A 19,717-nucleotide genomic window follows, 5' to 3' on the forward strand; every position below is an offset into this window, starting at 1 on the left:
GACCTTCTGAGATTCGAGCTGTTCAAGTGCAACAAAAACTTTTAAAAAATAAAATAAAATAAAATAAAATAAAATAAAATAAAATAAAATAAAATAAAATAAAATAAAATAAAATGAAATAAAATAATTAAATGAAATTAAATTAAATTAATCACTAAACCTCCAGGTGGACCAGAGCCAGCTGCATAAACATCCCCAACATCATTTATCCAAACTTCCACATCTAGAATAAAACAAGTAAAGCTTAGATTTTTGGATGTTCTGTTGGTTGATTTGCCCTTTAGAAAGTTTTAATCGTTTCACTTCTAATCTGGATAGGGTGACTAGTTCTAGTTTAATTTATTGGTTCATTTGAACCCTAGAAGGCCAACCACCTGGTAGAGCATACCTGTGCCTTTTTAAAGCTTTTATGGAGAAGAAAAATTACAATCAAATTGTAAAGATGTTCCAATAAAAAGTTCAGCAGCATTAGTATGAAATATTAGTACATATCATAATTATCTTCTTTTTTCTTATTAACACAGTGAATTAGCTTAATTTTATGGGGTTTTTTTTTTGGCCGAAAGTAAATAAACATCTAATTACTTCACTGTGTTAAATAAGAAAAAAGAAGATAATCATAAATCAACACACAGAATGAGGATACAGATACGTTTTAGTACGTATCGATATTAATGATGATTCTACAATCCCTCAAAGCACTTTACAACTAACCAGTCATTCACACACGCACATTCACACACTTACAGAATGTTTCAGACAAATGAATGTGCAACCAGCACCAATTGAAAAACTCTGTTACGTGAAAGAACCATGAAGTGGGTTAGTGCATCAGTTACCATGGTTGCCATGGATGTGGGTTGCTGTGTCATCTGCAAACATCTTGAGTGTTTCAGTTGGAGCAATAAAAAAGTTAGAACAATGTGGACAAACACGGCTCCTTGTGGGACACACAATATTGATCTAGAACAATGTTCAGACTGACTTTTTTTTTTTTTGTCCAGAATGTGAAAAGGCCACAGTGGGCGACATCGTCTTCCTGGTTGATAGCTCCACCAGCATCACCCCTCAGAGCTTCCAGGAAGTCCGTTCATTTCTCTACAACATCACCAAGAACCTCGACATCGGTTCCAAGAAAGTTCGCGTCGGCTTAGCTCAGTACAGCGATGACCCACACCAGGAATTCCTGCTGAAGGAGCATGTAGACAAGAAATCTCTGTTGGCTGCAATAGAGCAGTTTTCCCAACAGAAAGGCGGCACAGAGACAGGTAAGGCGATCGATTTCATTCGAGAGCGTTACTTCACCGAAGAGGCGGGGAGCAGAGCCAAACAACGGGTGCCTCAGATTGCCGTGGTCATCACGGACGGGCAGTCCTTTGATGATGTGGACAAACCTGCTATTGAGCTCCGACGGCACGGGGTTGTCGTGTTCGCTGTTGGGGTGGAAGACTACAATCAGAAGCAGCTGGAGAGAATTGCTAACTGGCCTCCAAGTCAGTACACCAGAACCACTGCCAGCTTCCAGGAGCTGCAGAGTCTGACTGACCAGCTACTGGAAACCGTGTGCTTCTCCCTGGAAGAGCAGAGGAAAGGTAAAGCCATCAAAACATTTCATGTAATCTATAATTAGAGTGATATAAAATCAAGCTCATTCTTTCCAAAAGAGCACTTTAGACAGTAAATCACACTTTGACACCTCAGCTTGATTATTGATGCATTTCTTCTGAATCTAGCCTGCCTTCCACTGGTCATTTACAGTTGCCTCAGGAAGTTGCAGCTCTCCTCAACTAATATTAAAATATTCTGATTAAAATATTTGGTACATAAAATATTAAGTATACTGTATGTACAAAACTATACTGTGAACCAAAAACTGAAGTAAATGTAAATACTAAAATAGAAATAAATGTAAATCCATAATTACGTTTCATTTTTACATATTTATTCCAGTCGATACAACAGAAATATTTACTTATGATATTCAGAGACTTTATCAAGGTCATCCAACTTATATTATTAATGATATTTACTAACCCTCTGAATTGTTTATTTTTAGTGTATTGTGATACAACTCTTAAATGTAATATAGTTTTTGTTCTCACTTAAGATACAGGGTGGGGGCTGAGTTGTGTGTGTGTGTGTGTGTGTGTGCGTGCGTGCATGCGTGCGTGCGTGCGTGTGTGTGTGTGTGTGTGTGTGTGATCCTGTTTCACTATTTTCCCTGCAATGTGAGGAAATCTTTAAAAGTAAGGACATTCTTTTTGTCCTCACTATTTTTAAAAGCTTAAGGTCAGGGTTAGGAATAGATCAGCATTGGTTAGGGTTAGGGAACGGGTTAGATATAATCACAAAAATGAGTGGAAGTCAATGGAGGGTCCTCACTATGATAGAAAAACAGACATGTGTGTGCATGCATGCATGTGTGTGTGTGTGTGTGTGTGTGTGTGTGTGTGTGTGTGCGTGCGTGCGTGCGTGCCTACAAGTCTGTAAATGTGGCCACCTTGCCATCCCCCAACTGCGCTGCCAGTTTCCATGTCTCCACCATGTGCTCACACCAGGGCCAGTGTGCACGTGTTCTTGTCACATCTTTATTCCATTATCCACAAAGTTTGTGTAGAAATCTGCTTATGCTAATTTCAGACCTCATTTAGTGAGCATAAAAGCTGATGAGGCGCCAGAGCTCTATCAGGCATCAGCCATCCAAACCTGAGTCAGTTTATAGACGTTTATAACAAGTAACTCTTCTTTCCTGGGCCATAAATGCCTCTTTGGGGGGATGTTTACTAAAGCAAAGACGAAACACATTCTTGCTCTGAGTCTCATTTGTGACTCTAAAGGGTACCTGGCTCTAGCAGCATTTTAACATTTTTATTGAACAATTTCATCTAGTAAATTCAAACGGGACATATTCTGCAAAACTCACCATTTACATCCTTTAGACACAAAAACAACCAGTCACACACTCACATTACCCATTGGAACAATTGAAACTTCAGATTTGTTATAATTTTACAATTTGCTTTGTAGATTGGCCTGAACAGATGTTTGCATTGGACTGATCCTCTCCCCAAGAGTTGATTAATGTAATAAAGTACATTTTCTGTCTTTCTGATTTCTTCCAGCGTTGGCCGACAGGTTTGCAGATATATTTTTCTTGGTGGACAGCGGACTTCCTCCACGTCAGTTTAATCAGTTCAAGAACGAGCTTGTGAAACTGATCGATCAGACCAGCGTTAAACTGACCGGCTACCGGGTTGGTTTAGCCCAGTACGGTGAAAGCGTCAAGGTCGAATTCCACTTGAACACTCATAAAACCAAAGCACAAACCCTCAAATCAGTGAAAAACTTTAAGCTGCAACCACAACCCAACCAGCTACAAAACCTGGAAGGTGCTCTCCATCTTGCTGCTCGTGACTTTTTCAGCCTTGACAAAGGTGGCCGAGCACACGAAGGAGCTCAACAGTTCTTGGTTGTTGTGACTGGAAAAGACCCAGGCTTTTCTGTGTTTTGGCCCTCTAGATCTCTTAAAAAGACTGGAGTAGTAGTTGTTGGGATGAGCACCAGTGTGTCACTGGAATCACTAGACTGGTTCGCTAGTCCAGGATTTGCTTTTGACTTTTTTCTCAACAGTACTCAGATGAAGAATACCTTCACCACCACAAAAGTAGAAACAATTTCTGAAGGTAAGAACCATCTGTCACAGAATATAGAAAATAGGACGAAAAGGTTTTTATAAGCAATCAAAAACTAGGTATCAGCATCAGGACCAGGCTGTTCAATCCTGGTTCTAGAGGACCACCATCTTCATGTTCTCCACCGACATCTGACTTGTGTTGGAGAAGCTAAACTATGCAGGGTAGTGGCCCTCCATGACTAGGATCTGACAGTTCTGATCTAGACTCTCATGTTTACCTGGTCATGGCAGACTTTTCTACACTCTACTATTTCTGTTTTTTTTTACATGAAAAAGAAGCAGATGGATGAAATTTTCTGTCTTTGTTTTTCGTAGACTGCAAAGGAGCCAACATGGCCGACATTGTATTCATTGTTGATGATTCGAGGAGCATCACACCAAACAACTTCCATCTGATGCGTCATTTCCTTTACTCAATGATCAGCAGCCTTGACGTCAATCCAAAACGAGTTCGCGTGGGCATTGTTACCTACAGTGACTACCCTACAGCTCAGGCCTACCTCAACACTTTCCAGGACAAGGCAGAAGTTCTGCAGTTCATCACAACTCTGCCTCGCAGAGGAGGTGGGACCAACACTGGAGCCGCCCTAAAATTTACTCTGGAGTCTGTTTTCATTGAGGAGAAGGGCAGCAGAAAGGGGGTCCAGAAGGTAGCCATAGTGATCACAGATAATGGGTCACACAACAATGTGAGCGCAGAGGCCATTGGTCTCCGGAGAGCTTCGGTCAAAGTTTTTGCTGTAGGAATCCAAGTTGCTAACACAGATGATCTGCATGACATGGCGTCTCACCCCACCTCCAGACACGTGTTCACCGTGGACAGCTTCGCTCAGCTGAAACCTCTGACGGAAACCCTGCAGGAAAGCCTGTGCAGTTCTATCACAAACAGTGCAATCCGTAACTCTGAAATCACGCAGGACGCCAAACAAGGTCTGTCCTGCTCTTTGGTTGCATGACCATATAGTTACTGTGATTATACTGTTTTTAGTCGTTTGGGTTAACTTACGCACAAAAGCAGATGTTTTGGTTCAAACTAGATCTCTGGTCAGGTTCCATAAGCAGCTGGTCTGTTTTTTCTTACAGCATGTGAACAAAAAGATGAAGCAGATATCTTCTTCCTCATCGATGACTCAGGAAGCATCGAGCAGGAAGACTTCACAGATATGAAGAAGTTTGTTATCGAGTTTCTGAAAACCTTCCGTATTGGGCCACATCATGTTCGCCTGGGGCTGGTGAAATACTCAGATGAACCCACTGAAGAGTTTGACCTGGGTGTGTACTCATCAGCTTTGGAGATAGAGAAAGCTGTGGAGAGCATTTTCCATGAAGGAGGTGGAACCAAATCTGGGTTGGCGCTGTCCTTCATGGGATCTTATTTTGAGAGAGCAGCGGCTTCTCGTCAGGTCCAACAGTATTTGATCGTCATCACAGATGGAGAGTCCTCAGATGAAGTCAAAGATCCAGCTGAAAATCTTAGAAATAAGGGCATCTCTGTGTTCGCCATTGGGATCAAGGAAGCAAACGCAACTCAACTGAATGAGATATCTGGGAACTCCAAGAGGACATTCTCTGTCAGTAACTTTGATGCCCTTAAGTTCATCAGTGATGATGTCATAAGAGAAATCTGCGCTCCTGAGGGTGAGAAACTACATGAAACTCTGTAGTGTTTCTATTATAATGACAAATTTGCTGTTTTGTAAAATCAGGGATTCAAATTTGGACAGAGTAGAAAAGCTCCATCAGAGTCCAGGAACTTTCTTACAGTTTCCCCCCAAAAAGAGAGATTAACAAAGCATAGGGAGGTGTTTGACTCACTTCTTTATCTGGAGGTCATTCATTTTGGATATGACTCGCAGCACGGACTGTTTCTGATTGGTCAGTTAGCATCACTCACCACTGACCTATCATTCTCGGTCACATTTTTATTCATAGCTCACAGAAACATTTATATTTGGTGATTTCTTTAATTCAGAGCATCAAAATTGTAGTAAAAATATTGATGGATGGAGGGAGGAATATAGGTTTGATTGATGAATAGATGGATGGATAGATGAATAGATGTTTTATGGTTGGGTGGATGGATGGAAGGATGGATGGATGAATGGATGGATGAATAGAGGTTTGACGGATGGATGGAATATTATAGGTTTGATGGATGGATGAATAGAGGTTTGATGGATGGATGAATGGATAGAGGATGGATGGATGGATGGATGGATGGGTGAATGGATGTTTGATGGATGAATGGATGGATGGATGGATGGGTGAATAGATGTTTGATGGATGAATGGATGGATGGATGGATGGGTGAATAGATGTTTGATGGATGAATGGATGGATGGATGGGTGAATAGATGTTTGATGGATGAATGGATGGATGGATGGATGGATGGGTGAATAGATGTTTGATGGATGAATGGATGGATGGGTGAATAGATGTTTGATGGATGAATGGATGGATGGGTGAATAGATGTTTGATGGATGAATGGATGGATGGATGGGTGAATAGATGTTTGATGGATGAATGGATGGATGGATGGATGGGTGAATAGATGTTTGATGGATGGATGGATGGGTGAATAGATGTTTGATGGATGAATGGATGGATGGGTGGGTGAATAGATGTTTGATGGATGAATGGATGGATGGGTGAATAGATGTTTGATGGATGAATGGATGGATGGATGGATGGATGGGTGAATAGATGTTTGATGGATGAATGGATGGATGGATGGATGGGTGAATAGATTTTTGATGGATGAATGGATGGATGAATGGATGGATGGATGGATGGATGGATGAATGGATGGATGGATGGGTGAATAGATGTTTGATGGATGAATGGATGGATGGATGGATGGATGGGTGAATAGATGTTTGATGGATGAATGGATGGATGGATGGATGGGTGAATAGATGTTTGATGGATGAATGGATGGATGGGTGAATAGATGTTTGATGGATGGATGGATGGATGAATGGATGGATGGGTGAATAGATGTTTGATGGATGGATGGGTGAATAAATGTTTGATGGATGAATGGATGGATGGATGGGTGAATAGATGTTTGATGGATGAATGGATGGATGGATGGGTGAATAGATGTTTGATGGATGGATGGATGGATGGATGAATGGATGGATGGATGGGTGAATAGATGTTTGATGGTTGGGTGGATGGAGGTTTGATGAATGGGTGGATGAATAGAGGTTTGATATATGGATGGATGGATGAATATAGGTTTGATGTATAAATGGATGAATAGAGGTTTGATGGATGAATGGATGGACAGATGGATGAATGAAAAGAGGTTTGATTGATAGATGAGGATGGATGGATTGATGGATGGATGAATGGGTGGATTGATGGATGAATAGAGTTTTGATGGTTGGTGGATAGACTGATGGATGGATGGATGGATGGATGGATGAATAGAGGTTTGATGGATTGATGGATGAATATAGGTTTGATGGATGCATGGATGAATATAAGTTTGATTGATGGATGGATGGATGAATATAGGTTTAACTGATGGATGGATAAATAGAGGTTAGATGGATGGATGGATGAATGTAGATTTGACGGATTAATGGATGAATAGAGGTTTGATGGATGGATGGATGAATGAATAGAGGTTTGATTGATGGATGGTGGATGGATGAATAGATGATAGATGGATGGATGGATGGATGGATGGATGGATGGATGGATGGATGGATTAATGGAGGAGCTCTTCACAGTCTCATGGTCTGAAACCAAACATTGACCTTGGTGGACCTGAGGGAATGTCCTACCCACTAAGGTCTTGTTAATGAGGGATGAAGCTTTGGTTTTTGTCAGCTCTCTGGAGCATTTGGGATTCCACGAGATACCAGATGCTTAAGTGTAAAGGATTTTGTCAGCTACATGACTTGATTTGAACCTCTCTAATCCTATCATTTGATCCTGCTGAGCTACACTCGTCATGCTGACATTTCTGTTTTCTGTCCACAGTTTGTAAAGACGTTCCCAGTGACATAATCTTCCTGACTGAAAGCTCAGAGAGAATCTCGGAGATGGACTTCAAGAAAACGAAAGAATTCATGAAATCTGTCATAAGCAAGTCCATGATCGGGCCAAATGAGGTGCATGTTGGTGTAATGCAGTTTAGCACCAAACATCATTTGGAGTTTCCTCTCAGCAACTCTTACAGTAAAGAAGAAATCCTGAGAGCTATTGATGACATGAAGCAGATGAAGCTAGACACTCACACAGGAAAAGCTATCACAGAGGTTTCAAATTATTTTGATGAATCCAATGGAGGGCGTCCCAGTCTGAGGCAGAACCTGGTGGTGATAACCTACAGTAAGGCTAAAGATGAGGTCAGAGGTCCTGCTGAAGCTCTCAGGGCCAAAGGAGTGGTTATCTACTCCATCGGACTGATGGATGCCAACCTTTCCCAGCTTCAGCAAATCAGTGGTTCATCTGACACAGTTTTTAACCAAGAAAGCACTGATGCACTAAATGAACTAGAGAGTGTTCTGGCCTTAAAGTTCTGTGATCCTCAAAGAGGTAAGATCATTGTTAATTTATTAAGACTAAAAGTCTGAAAGAATGTGAAAAGATTAGATCATTTAGTTTAACTCATTGTAGACAGTCATCTCTGATTCACACCAAACCCCTTCTGGCCTTAAAGCTGCTGTAGAAAATTTAGAAAACAAAATAGGTTAAAACAGTTTTTTCAAGCATCCAAACAACATTCTAACATAGTATAGCTATAAATACTGTATATTGTGGAGATAATTAAAAAAAAAACGAGAAAAAAAACCCGAATAAAGTGGTTCTCTCACATTTGTCTAAAAACCTTTGCCAATAACACGGTTTGGACTGAAAGCAACTATTTGACCATACGGTTGATTACCTAGCTGAATTGCCACACTTCTTTGGGTTCTCCATTTACTATGCATGCGCGTATTTAGCAACAGAACACCACTGGTATTAAAGGAATTTCGCTCAATAATATCAGAGGAGAAATAGCCGGTTGCTATGACTTCAAATGTGGGGCAAACTACTGGTGTTTAGTGCTCTCTTGTTTCCCCTGGCAATGTGGGTTTCTGGTTCTAGCAGAAGCATCTCAGGGAAGACACCCGAGGGGAGGGGTTAGTTTTCCATGACGGTGTTTGCATTTAAAACCTAGCTTGTTCTCTAGATTTGCTATAGCAGCTTTAAATATTCCAGATGGAGCATCAGTATTAGTACCTTCTTCAGAAACCTGCTGTATCTAGTCTTATACATGTCTGCTGCCCTCTACTGGAGGAGCTACAATTGACAAGGGCCAGTATGGTTTTAGTAACATTTATCTTTTTGCGTGAGTGCTGATTTGATCTTCTGTTGCTGTGTTTACCAGATTGTAAGAAGGTCGAAAAAGCTGATATCATTTTCCTGGTCGATGGTTCTGGAAGCATAGATGATCAAGAATTCAAAAGTATGCAGACGTTTATGTACTCTGTAGTGAACCAGACCACAGTTGGTCAGGAGCTGACCCGGTTTGGGGTCATACTCTACTCTGACACTGCAGAAATCCAGTTTCGTCTGAATGCCTACAACTCCAGAGCAGAAGTTCTTAAAGCTATAAATGGTTTGGTGCCACCGCTCAAAAACACGTACACAAGCAAGGCTTTGAAGTACTCGTTAGAGTTCTTTAACGATGAACATGGTGGACGACGAAAACTGAAGATTCCTCAGATCATTATGGTCATCACAGACGGTGATGCCCAAGACTATTACGGTCTGAAAGCCTCATCTGATGCCCTGCGAGCAAATAACATCAATGTCATCAGTATTGGAGTAGAGGGGGCCATAAAGGAGCAGCTGGACACCATGGCTGGAGGGGACCAATCCAAAGTTTTCTTTGTGAAGGATTTCAAAGAATTAGAGACTCTGTACAAGAACATGTCAGATGTCATCTGCCAAACCACTAAACCAGGTAAGAATGGATCTGTCGCATTAGCACATGTTATTATTCACCAGGAAGTCAATCACTCTGCCTGAAGCTTTCTTAGATCTGAAAAGCAATTTAAGGTCTCCTTACTTTCATCTTTGTTTTACGTAGGAGTGGTAAATCATAGAATTGTCACATTCTATCTAACAGAAAGATTAAGAAGAGAGAACATGTTTCCATCCGGGCCGCTTTAGCTGTGGCACACACTGAATACGACTGCTTAAGTGTTTTTATAATGATAGTAATAATTATTATTATTATAAAGCAAGTAAAAACGTGTTTTCTTGGTGAATCTGTTCACTCCTCAGTGACTTATTAAGCTGCTGTGGCGAGACCAGGGTTTCTGCGTGGTAGTAAAAGGTGGCAAATTCAACTCTAGGATGTACAAAGATGTAAGCACTACTAGCACATGTTAGCATAGTGGCTAATGGTTGGTTGCAGCAATTATTTTTCCTACTGGAGCTGTTTCAATATAAGTAAATTGGTTCCATTGTTTATTGCTAAATTATCTGAAAACAAACAAAAATTCAACAACCACAGTCGGCAGCTTTAGCTTAGAATCAATGCTTCAGTGACGCTACAGTTGTTTACTCTGTTGACGTTGCCTTGTTGTGTTTTATTGGCAGCTTGCGAAAAGGCAGACCTGGTTTTTCTGCTTGATAATTCCGGCAGCATCAGCTCAGATAATTACAATACCATCAAAAACTTCACGACCGACGTAGTGAACAGCTTCAACGTCAGTGAGAATGAATTCCGAGTTGGACTTGCAGCGTTTAGTAATTCCCCTAAACACGAGTTTTATCTCAATGAGTACAGCAGCAACAAAGCTGTGGTTGATCACGTAATGAAGTTGACGTATGAGGGTGGAAACACCTACATCAGCAAGGCCTTGGTGTTTATCAAGGAGTACTTTCAAACATCACGGGGCAGCCGCATCAACACCCCCAAAACGCTGGTGCTGATCACAGATGGAAACTCTCAAGATGACGTGGAGGATGCAGCTAATGAGCTCAGGGACATGGGCATTCAAATACTAGCTGTTGCCATTGGAGATGTCTATGACCTGCAGCTCCTTCAGATCACTGGAGACCCAAGAAAACTTTTTACTGTGGTGAACTTTGACAGCTTGGCCAACATTAAGAAAAAGGTTGTTGAAGCCATCTGCCCAGAGCCTTCTACTGAGCCCTCTGGTAAGTACAGAAGAACAGCGCTACCATTCTGCCTGGTTTTCTTCCTCCGATTAGATCTTTTCATGAGTAAGATATTTTCCCCTTCCTTCAGTTTGCAGCATTGATATCGCCATAGGATTTGATATTTCCACAAGAGGAGGTCCCGGTGTGACCCTTAACAGTTACGTTAGACATCTCAAGGAGATCGCCCAGTCTATTTCTATGGTGGAGGACCTCTGCTGCACCAGTCCGCTCCACACTAACATTTCCTTCAGCGTGGTGGACATCAATGGACACGCTCTGTATGACAACAAGTTTGAGGCTTACAGTGAACAAGTAGTGAACAAATTCTTGAACATTTCATGGTCACAGCCCACTTTATTCAATTTAGCTCAATTGAACTACTTCGGAGACTGGTTCAGAGACAAGTCCACAGCTCAAGTAAAGGTGAGGTCGTGGTCTCATTCTTCTGTCATGAAATGACCTGATGAATGTGGGAAATGCTGCTCGGCTCTCAATGCTGCATGGAGGCTGTTTGCTCAGTTGTACCAGAGATGGAGTCTCGAGTCTGAGACTTGGACTTATGACTTGATTCTGATGTAGAAAAAATACCTTGTGGATGGATATCTTTGAGTTCTTCCAGTGACTGTTAAACATAAATAATAATCTGTGAGAAAATATCAGTGAGTCTTTTCTCCCAATAGTAAAAGTATTGAACTTTTCCTGTGGGGCTATTAGATTTGCAGCACACTGTGAAAATTGTTTTGACCTTGTAAAATCAATAGATAATAGATGATCCTAAATGTGACCAACTCTCCCACCAGGTGCTGGTGATCTTCTCAGATGGACTTGATGAAGATGTGATGAAACTAAGGCAGGGATCTGAGCAGCTAAGAGAGTCTGGTAAAACTGACCCTGATTTCCAATTTCATCTGTTGTTTCTGTTTCTCAATGCCAAGGCTGGTCTACAAGGACACTGTTCTTTCTTGGCCAAAGAAGACGTTTAATTGACATGATTGTGGCTTACATTAAATATGTAAGCGAGTTAATACTGGTTAGTACCGGCTGCTGTGGATCTAAAAAACATTTTAGACATCAGCCCAATAGCTACAATTAGTTGACTTACATTTAAACTGGAAGTTTGCCCCCGAAGTAGCCGATGCCGGCTCCACAATTCTTTTGAAAATACTGCACTGTATTCTGGGAAATTTTGAAGAAGATAAGGCAACAAGACACCTCCAATGTATCCTTGGTCAGTTAGCTGAACGGCTAACAAACGGAGGACAGATGCCTCGGTAGCACATGTACATTGGAACACGCCTTGGCAGTTCCTGATGACGCACCTCCTACTAGACAACTGGGGCAGGACCAAGGCATCAAGGCAGGCTCCATGACATTGAGAAACATCCTCAGCTTCTGTTTGCTGTCTCTCCCCCTCCACATGGAATTCATTTCATTTTAAAGGGTTAAAGGGGCATGACGTAAAGTAAAAGAGAGGTTATTACAGCTAATTTACTGAAATTGTGTTTGTTAGTTCAATGATGTTTTTCCATCGTTGGCTCCAAACGAGGGAGTCTTGTGGATGTTGTGGATGAGTTCATATTAGGGATGTGTGATAATATCATTCTACCGATATTATCGGCCAATTTTGACATTAAAATGTGAAATCGGAAAAAATATCATATCAGTTTTTACTTCTTTAATGACCTAATATTTCATAATGTTTTATATACTCTTCAATTTCATCTCCTCTCCCTCTCAAAATGTCAAATATGACAGATCTGATGTTTAATTTTAGAGATATTTTATTTTTATTTGCTTAACTTGTGAATAACTGTGAGTTTGCTCTGTGTAGAGAACTGCTGTGACATTGTAGCACACGTAGCTAGCCAGCTAGCAAACCGCTAAAACACTAAAATGTTCACCCAAAGCTTGCTTTTGTTAACTGAAGATCTTTATTAATGATTTACCACCATAGAAAAAATACATTACTGACTAACATGCACACATCTTAACATCACGCTTTGCAATTATCCTAGTTTAGCATGTGTTCACTGTTCTCAAATGTTCTCCAAGGCACGCAGGTCCAAATAAAAATTACCATGTCCGTGTGAAGTTTACTCTCTTGTTTCTGCTTCCATGTAAATGCTGGGAAGGAAGGAAACAGAAACTTTGTCAGTATTAGGTCTGAGAATAAGTAGAGAGCACTCACTCTGTCGTGTTTTGCACAGACTAATGATTGTTAAAGCACTCACTTTGATCCGTTTTCAAAACCGAAAACATTTAAATCTTTATGACATGAATTCACTTGTACTGTTTATTAACTTACCAATCAAACTATTTCCCATCATGAACTTAATAAGGATCTTTGGACAAATTAAACATGACATTTAAACTGAAGTAGTTGTCAGTTTGCACAGATAATGTTTAAAGCTTAAGCATGCGTGATAGATGTGATGTTAGTAACCTAAAGATTTACTTTTTTATTGGGGGACATATCAGTATCGGTTTACGTCTGTATCATAAATTAAGAGTTAGATCATATCGGATATTGGCTTAAAAAAGCCTATTTCAAGCGTCCCTAGTTTGTATCCAGCTGTAGGTCTGACTGGGTGGGTTCAGAGATATCATCAGTGTGTTTTAGAGCTGCTTCAGACTTATTTAGGTCCACTAAAAGGGACATAACACCTAACCAATGTCTCAACAAGAGGAGTCTGCAGATTTAAATCATAAATTGTGTGGGGGTGTATGGAAAGCTCTAAATAAACTGAACTCAAAAGGTGAATTGACTAAAGGTGTTGAGTGCAGAGCACATCCCTTTCTTTGAACAAAGTCCCTGGAGCAACATGGACACCGTCAGCTGTTAGATGGATGATGTGAGCTCCTCTTTTTGTTATCAGGGGTCAGTGCTCTGTTGACTGTGGCACTAAATGGTGCTGAACCCTCCCAGCTTCAGATGGTCGAGTTCGGCCGAGGATCCAACTACCAGCTTCCTCTTACTATCCACACTCCGAGCATCAAAGGCATCCTCCTTCAGCAGATTGTGAGTAACTTCACAGCTTGATTGTTGAATCCTTTTGAATCACTTTGAATGCTGAACTAGTTGTTCATTATGTGAGCTTTTTCTGAGATGTAGGAAGCCTTTAAAATCTGCTAACTATAGGAAACAAGCCAGGTTATTTCAGTTTGAGTTGTGAGTAGCTAAAGCAGTGGTTCATTCAGCTGCTCATCAAACTACTTTGCTTCTTCACAACTAATGTTAATTAGCATCACCATGGTAACAATCATCCTGTCCATGCTCTTTCCACTTACGTTCGTGTTGAATGTCGGCTGAGGATAGAATTGTTCATCCATCCATCCATCCATCCATCCATCCATTGTTGGCCGTTTATCCGGTGTCGGGTCGTGGGAGCAGTAGCCTAAGCCGGGAGGCCCAGACCTCCCTCTCCCCAGCCACTTGGGCCAGCTCCTCCAGAGGAATCCTAAGTTGTTCCCTGGCCAGCCATGAGACATAGTCTTTCCAATGTGTCCTTTAAGCCTTCTCCCAGTTGGACACCCAAAAAAACCTCACCAGGGAGGCATCCACGAGGCATCCTAACCAGATGCTTGAGCTACCTGAACTGGCTCTTCTCAATGTGGAGGAGCAGCGGGTCTACTCAGAGCCCCTCCCAGATGACCATGCTTCTCACCCTATTTCTAAGGGAAAGCCCAGCCACCCTGAGGAGAAAACGCATTTTGGCCGTTTGTGTCCACAATCTCATTCTTTCGGTCTCTACCCAAAGCTCGTGACCATAGGTGAGAGCAGGACGAGGGAGTCACCATAAGGTCTGAACTGTAGTTTGGTGCCTAAACACAGACAACAGTCAGGATCCGTCCCCCCACACATAGGCGGCGGGAGGCTACCCTCTCATTAACCGGGGTAAATGCCAACGTACAAGCACCAAGATGGGAGGTAACTAGTATGGCCACCCCTTCTTGGCGCCTCTCAGTCAGGGCAACTCCAGAGTTGCAGAGTGGCCAGCTCCTCTCAAGGAAACTGGTTCTGGAGCCAGAGCCATGCGTCGAGGTGAGTCCATCTATATCTAGTTGGAACCTCTCAACCTCGCACACCACCTCAGGCTCCTTTCCCACCAGAGAGGTGACATTCCACATACCAAGAGCCAGCTTCTGTAGCCGAGGGTGAGACCACCAAGGTCCCAGCCGTCTGCCACCCCCCTCACATATTGCCCCTGACCCCTTTCACCCCTCCCACAAGTGGTGAACCCATGGGAAGTGGGACCCAAGTTTCCTCTTCGGGGGGGTGGGAGGGGGGGCGCTGGTGCCTATCAATGGGCAAAGAGGAGTAACAGTTTTACTCAGGGCTCTTCTGGAAGACGGAGTTTGTAAGGTTAATCCATCGACATGTATACTGGACGAATTGTTTCCATAGGCTTCAATTATAAGTTTTTGTGCCAAAATGGGAGGTGGCCACCGCCATTTTGACCGTGTCACAGGTTCCGTCAAGCCCAGACAATTCCATAAAAGGGAAATTCGATGGAGCTGAGGGTGGGGCTATAAGGCTGGGATCAAATGACGAAACCCGTCGAATTGAAGCGATGTAGCTACAAGCTAACCCAAAGCTAACGTGGAGGTGGGATCTGAGCTAACAGAGGTAGCTACCTAGCTACGACCGGAGTTAACTGTGCACAACACCGGAGCTTCTGAGTCAGAGATGCGCCGGGCTGCCGCTGAAGGGAGGGGATCATACCGATAGTTGGAACCCAGCTCCACCAACATGTTATATTTCAACTCAATTTCAAATATGCGGCATTATGTTAAATGCACTGGGGTTTACCCTTTTAAATTTAAATTTCATAGTTAAACAGTACATGTTAAAATCTAAACTCAGCTAGTGCAAGAGCGGCCGTGACCTAAAATCATCAACATAAATATAATTTTACTTACCGAAAAAAAAAAAAAACTAGTTTTCTTGTCCGGGGATTGGACCGCCAAGGCTCCCGCCTTGGTCTGCCACCCGATTCGCATTGCACCGGACCCTTCATGTTCCTCCTGCGGGTGGTGGGTCCACAGTTGGACGAGCCCATGTATCCGGTTCGGGCTGGGCCCGGCCGGGCCCCATGGGCGAAAGCCCGGCCACCAGGCGCTCGCTCACGGGCCCCAACCCCAGGCCTGGCTCCAGGGTGGGACCCCGGTAACCCTCCGGGCCGGGTACTCCGACTCTTCGTTTTAACCACCATGAAAGATCCTTAAACCGTTCTTTGTCTCACCCTTCACCTAAGACCAATTTGTCATGGGAGACCCTACCAGGGGCACTAAGTGCCCCAGACAACATAGCTCCTAGGATCATTAGGGCACTCAAACTCCTCCACCACGATAAGGTGACGGTTCAAGGAGGAGGGAAAAGGGTGGCTTGCCACCTCAGGGTCGGGGGAGAGGTCCTACCTCAAGTGGAGGAGTTTAAGTATCTCGGGGTCTTGTTCACGAGTGAGGGTAGGAGGGATCGGGAGATCGACAGGCGGATTGGTTCGGCGTCTGCAGTGATGCGGACGCTGAACCGATCTGTCGTGGGGAAGAGGGAGCTGAGCCAGAAAGCCAGGCTCTCGATTTACCGGTCGATCTACGTCCCAATCCTCACCTATGGTCATGAGCTTTGGGTAATGACCGAAAGAACGAGATCGCGGATACAAGCGGCCGAAATGAGTTTCCTCCGTAGGGTGGCCGGGCTCAGCCTTAGAGATAGGGTGAGGAGCTCGGACATTCGGGAGGGACTCAGAGTAGAACCGCTGCTCCTCCGGATCGAAAGGAGCCAGTTGAGGTGGTTTGGGCATCTGGTCAGGATGCCTCCTGGACGCCTCCCCGGGGAGGTGTTTCGGGCATGTCCTGCCGGCAGAAGGCCCCCGGGTCGACCCAGGACACGTTGGAGAGGTTACATCTCCAGTCTGGTCCGGGAACGCCTTGGGGTCCTGCCGGAGGAGCTGGTGGACAAGGCCGGGGAGAGGACGGCCTGGAGCTCCCTGGTTGGGATGCTGCCCCGCGACCCGGACCCGGATAAGCGGAGGAAGACGACGACGACGAAAAAAATTAAGTGGAGACTCCTTGGATGCACATAATTAGTGCAATTAATACCACAGCAAGTAATTTTGTCCAGCAATTGCACAAATAATATCCAAAAAAGAATACACAAATGCTACAACTAATGGTCTAAGTTGAGAGACTGGAAATGGCGGAACAGTTTTAAGGCGAGGCAGAGGCTCAGGCTGAGGCCTTGCCCGAAGCTAGCTCTGTGGTCACATGGGTCTGATGCTCATACATTATTGAGATTTTTAGGCATTTAATACACTTAGACAGAAGAGTGACAAAAATTTCACCCCCCTCAGAGTTGTCATGAGTGTAAACTAGATCATTTAAACAAAAAACATGTTTTGGTACCAGGCTGTAAAAATGTTTATTTCTGCTGTGAAATTGGTATTTTTAACATGGGAGTCAATGAGGATTTGCTTGCTTCTGATACCAGCCCCCAGCAGATGAGGGTGGAAGTGCAATTTTTGTCACTTCTTGTTTTGCTTCATACCCAGACCCAAATTACGGGGGCTTGGGTTGAACCCAGACACCCAGCCAACAAAGATCCATTACAGCTGCTTTGATCTTGGACCTTCTTCGAGGGTTTAGATAGACAAGCTCCTCTTTCACCAACACTGACATTGTCCAGCTGGAGGACAAATGGATTCAGAGGGTCAGTCTGGTGCTGTCACTGGTGTACTTTCTACTCTGTACAAACCTCTTCTGTACCAGAGGACTAACCGCCTCTGATTATAGGTGTAAAACATAAATTTCTGTTTTAAAATCATTCCAATAATTTCAGATGTTATATTTTTGTTTCACGTTCTATTTTGTTCCTCTCTGCAGAGTGCTGTGGCAGATCGTGTCTGCTGTAATGTTGCATGTAAATGTTCAGGACATCAAGGCATACCTGGTACTCCTGGCGTACTTGGGACAAAGGTGAGAGAGAAATCAAAAACGTTGTCCGGGGTCATGAAATTCCAATTCAATTCAATTCAATTCAAGTTTATTTATATAGCGCCAAATCACGACAAGAGTCGTCTCAAGGCACTTCATATAATAAACATTCCAATTCACAGTTCATTAAGCCAATCAGAAATAATGTTTCCTATATAAGGAACCCAGCAAATTGCATCAAGTCACTGACTAGTGTCAGTGACTATACAGCAATCCTCATACTAAGCAAGCATTCAGCGACTGTGGAGAGGAAAACTCCCTTTTAACAGGAAGAAACCTCCAGAGAATCCTGGCTCAGTATAAGCAGCCATCCTCCACGACTCACTGGGGATCGAGAAGACAGAGCAGGCAGACACACACACACACACACACACACACACACACACACACACACACACACACACACACACACACACACACACACACACACACACACACACACACACACACACACGCGCGCGCACGCACGCACGCACGCACACAGACAAAGACAAAGTAATGTGTCTATAGTTATATTGTGATGTCTTAGTAAATATTCTATTTGGTGAGAGATAAACTTTATTGTATTTATCCTAGTGGATCTATAATTAAACGGGTAAACTAGTAGTAGCACATCCAACGTCAAGGAAAGCAAAAAGTTATTATCAGGAGAGAGAGAATGTATTAGTTGTTAGCAGCAGTGTGCTAGTCGATGGCCCCCTCCATGAGGCCACCACAGCTCAGCAGAACGTCATTGTAGCTTCTTCTGGGGAGGAAAAAGACTTACAGAGAAAATAAAGTTAACAGCTGAAATTGCACAAAATAGTACAGTTAAAAAGCAGACTGTAGAAGAAAGCAGTAGAGTGTGAAAAGTGGTCAGTGTATCCTCCAGCAGTCTAAGCCTACAGCAGCATAACTACAGAGATAACTCTGGATAATCTATCCTATTTAGATGTAGGCATGTTGGAGGCAGGGCAAGGGAGAGCCGTCTTTACCGACTGTACACTCCACCTCCCTGTACTCCCCCACTTGTCCAGATTTAGGCTAACATCAGATTTTAACCATAGGCCCTATCAAATAAAAATGTTTTAAGCCTAGTCTTAAAAGTAGACAAAGTGTCTGCCTCACGGACTAAAGCTGGGAGCTGGTTCCACAGGAGAGGAGCCTGATAACTAAAAGATCTGCCTCCCATCCTAAGTTTAGATATTCTTGGAACCACCAGTAGACCTGCAGTCTGAGAGTGAAGTGCTCGGTTAGGAACATATGGAACAATCAGATTACTGATGTATGATGGACCTTGATTATTAAGAGCTTTATATGTGAGAAGAAGGATCTTAAAATCTATTCTGAATTTAACAGGTAGCCAATGTAGGGAAGCTAAGACAGGAGAGATATGATCTCTCTTTTTAATTCTCATCAGAACTCTAGCTGCAGCATTTTGGACAAGCTGAAGACTTTTAACTACATTCTGTGGACTTCCTGAGAGTAATGAATTACAGTAATCCAGTCTTGATGTAATAAATGCATGAACTAGTTTTTCAGCATCACTCCTGGAAAGTATGCTTCTAATCTTAGCAATATTCCGAAGGTGGAAAAAGGAAATCCTACAAACTTGTGAAACCTGGGATTTGAATGACATGTCCTGGTCAAAGATAACACCAAGTTCCTTGCTTTGTTCTCGGAGATTAATGTAATGCCATTAAGGTCAGGCGATTGGCTAAGCAATTTCCTTTTCTGGATTTCTGGTCCAAAGATGAGAACTTCCGTCTTGTCTTGATTTAAAAGCAAAAAGTTTAGAGTCATACAATTTTTTATGTCCTCAAGACAAGCCTGTAATCTACCCAACCGATTAGGTTCATCAGGGTTAATGGATAAA

The 19,717-nt window shown here is 42.9% G+C and overlaps 1 protein-coding gene across 1 annotated transcript in view; it reads left to right on the forward strand.

The window, feature by feature from the left end:
- LOC107378896 (collagen alpha-6(VI) chain) overlaps window positions 1–19,717 on the forward strand; it is a 41,049-nt gene that overhangs the window by 2,460 nt on the left and 18,872 nt on the right. Inside the window, 11 exon segments of the mRNA XM_054740803.2 lie at window positions 1,005–1,592; window positions 3,123–3,683; window positions 4,010–4,624; window positions 4,778–5,332; window positions 7,690–8,247; window positions 9,083–9,661; window positions 10,303–10,866; window positions 10,958–11,292; window positions 11,670–11,748; window positions 13,746–13,888; window positions 17,752–17,844. Of these exon segments, the coding sequence (XP_054596778.2) occupies window positions 1,005–1,592; window positions 3,123–3,683; window positions 4,010–4,624; window positions 4,778–5,332; window positions 7,690–8,247; window positions 9,083–9,661; window positions 10,303–10,866; window positions 10,958–11,292; window positions 11,670–11,748; window positions 13,746–13,888; window positions 17,752–17,844 (4,670 nt within the window).

The sequence above is a fragment of the Nothobranchius furzeri genome, chromosome 5 (genome assembly GCF_043380555.1).
Source record: "Nothobranchius furzeri strain GRZ-AD chromosome 5, NfurGRZ-RIMD1, whole genome shotgun sequence".
Lineage (NCBI taxonomy): Eukaryota > Metazoa > Chordata > Actinopteri > Cyprinodontiformes > Nothobranchiidae > Nothobranchius > Nothobranchius furzeri.